At 36.4% G+C, this 2,298-nt stretch overlaps 1 protein-coding gene across 1 annotated transcript; it reads right to left on the bottom strand.

Moving 5' to 3' along the window:
* Nucleotides 1-217: 217 nt before the first annotated feature.
* LOC139843038 (uncharacterized mitochondrial protein AtMg00810-like) lies at nt 218-1,312 on the bottom strand. The gene is made up of 2 exons (XM_071833122.1): nt 1,071-1,312; nt 218-998 (listed from the first exon to the last, which is right to left on the bottom strand). Exons 1-2 carry the CDS (start codon nt 1,310-1,312, stop codon nt 218-220), a joined length of 1,023 nt encoding a protein of 340 aa, XP_071689223.1.
* Between the last annotated feature and the right edge of the window lie 986 nt (nt 1,313-2,298).

Below are 2,298 nucleotides of genomic sequence, written 5' to 3'. Positions count from 1 at the left end.
ATCTGATATCGAGTTGGTACGTGTAAGATTCTGACTTGACCGCGAGCAACTTTTTTCCGTACAAAGTGAATATCTAGCTCAATGTGTTTGGTGCGTTGATGTTGCACCGGATTGCCCGCAAGATATATGGCACTGACGTTATCACAGTAAATTAATGATGCTATAAAAATTGGACAATGTAATTCGAGAAGAAGATTGCGCAGCCAACAACATTCAGCTACCACGTTAGAAACACCCCTATATTCGGCTTCGGCACTAGAACGAGACAAAGTAGCTTGTCGTTTTGATGACCAGGACAATAAATTTCACCCAAATAAACGCAATAACCTGAAGTAGAGCGACGAGTATCGGGACATCCGGCCCAATCAGCATCGGTAAAGCCAACTAAGTTGTGAGATGTGGACTTCGAAATATGCAAGCCGAGAGCAGAGGTCCCTTGAAGATATCGAATAATTCTTTTCAAAGCAAGAAGATGGTTCTCATGAGGATCATGCATGTGAAGACAAATTTGCTGAACCGCGTATGAGATGTCGGGGCGTGTAAAAGTAAGATATTGTAGGCCACCGGCAAGACTTCTATATTCTGTAGGATTAGAAATAAGGGGACTATCGGACGTGCTCATCTTACCAAGAGTGTCAACAGGCGTGGTAACTGCATTGCAAGTTTTCATTCCGACCCTATTTATAATATCAGTTGCATAGGCATGTTGAGTCAAAAATAAACCAGTGGCATGTCTAGTGACCGAAATGCCTAAAAAAGAGCTCAAGGGGCCAAGGTCCTTCATGGCGAATTCATGAGAGAAAAGAACCATTAGTTTTGATCGCAACTCATCTGAAGATGTAGTAAGGACTATGTCATCAACGTATAATAATAAATATGCAATATCTCGGCCACGATGATAAATGAACAAAGAGTGATCACATTGACTGTGTTGAAAACCAACTTTGGAAGCAAAGTCCGCGAAACGTTGATACCAAGCGCGAGGGGCTTGCTTTAAACTGTAGAGAGAACGTTTCAATAAGCACACATGATTTGGTCAGTGAGGATCCCGAAAACCAGCGGGTTGATACATATAAACGGTCTCATTTAAATTCCCATGAAGAAATGCGTTTTTCACATCAAGTTGATAAATCGGCCATTCTTTAGAGATTGCAATACTGAGCACAGTTCGGATAGTAGCAGGTTTAACGACTGGGCTAAAAGTTTCATAACAATCAATACCAACCTGTTGTGAGCGACCATCGCCGACAAGCCTTGCTTTGTATCGTTCAAACGTGCCATCTGATCTAATTTTGTGATGTAAAATCCACATTAAGCGTATAACCTGCATGTTAGATTCACGAGGTACTAAAACCCATGTATTATTTGTTGGGTTTTAACAAGTTTCATAATACTTAAAACATTTTAAAAAACGAATTAAAGCGGAAGCATGTAAGTATTACCATTTAAAACTTGTATATCTTTAACCAATTAAAGTTAAAACCCAATTAGGATCAAGTTGTGATATATACTTACAAACTACAAGATAGTAAGGAGGTTATACCTATTCCAAGCTAGGTAATGAATGATGAAGATGATGATGATGAATGGAGCTCCAAAACTATGAAACCTCAAGTTGTTATACCCCAAACTTTGCACCAACACCTTGTACTTTTGGTTAGAATTTAATGACACTTGAAATCTTGCTTAAAAAAAAAATTAGAACCCCTTTGTTGCTCAAAAAGGCCACGGCCAGCTTGGGAGAAAAAGGGAGTGCAGAATTTTTTTTTTCTTTACTTGATATGTTTGAATGCTTGTCTCTTTCCAATAGTCAAGAGTTGCATGTATATGGGAATGGAATTTTCTCCTTTCAAGAAGGAATCCTAGCATGTGAACATAAGTCCCAATGCCACTTCTAATTATTTTATAAAATTAGTTTTATAAAAGTTAGATTTTATAAAAACTAATTTACAAAACTTCCATTTAATTTTATGTACATTTTTATTATATAAAACCCATTTATATAAAATGTAACATAAATTTATTAATTATTTAACCTATAAATAATTAAATCCAAATTATATAAATTATATATATATACACATCAAGTAATATTTAAGAAAACCATTTTTCTTAAAGTTCAAGTGTCGCGTATTTGATCAATGAACCAATCGTTAAAATCAAATACGAATAAGGTGTCAGTAAGCTTGTTATTGGGTATGACCCGACTTGGATCAAAACATATTAGCCACGTTAATTTAATATGTCTCTCGGGTATATGAAATACCTTCAATCTCCCACTTGCACGAGAAACATAAG

This window comes from Rutidosis leptorrhynchoides, chromosome 4 (assembly GCF_046630445.1).
Source record: "Rutidosis leptorrhynchoides isolate AG116_Rl617_1_P2 chromosome 4, CSIRO_AGI_Rlap_v1, whole genome shotgun sequence".
In the NCBI taxonomy this organism is placed as follows: Eukaryota; Viridiplantae; Streptophyta; class Magnoliopsida; order Asterales; family Asteraceae; genus Rutidosis; species Rutidosis leptorrhynchoides.
This window is presented reverse-complemented; position numbering and strand designations above follow the sequence as displayed.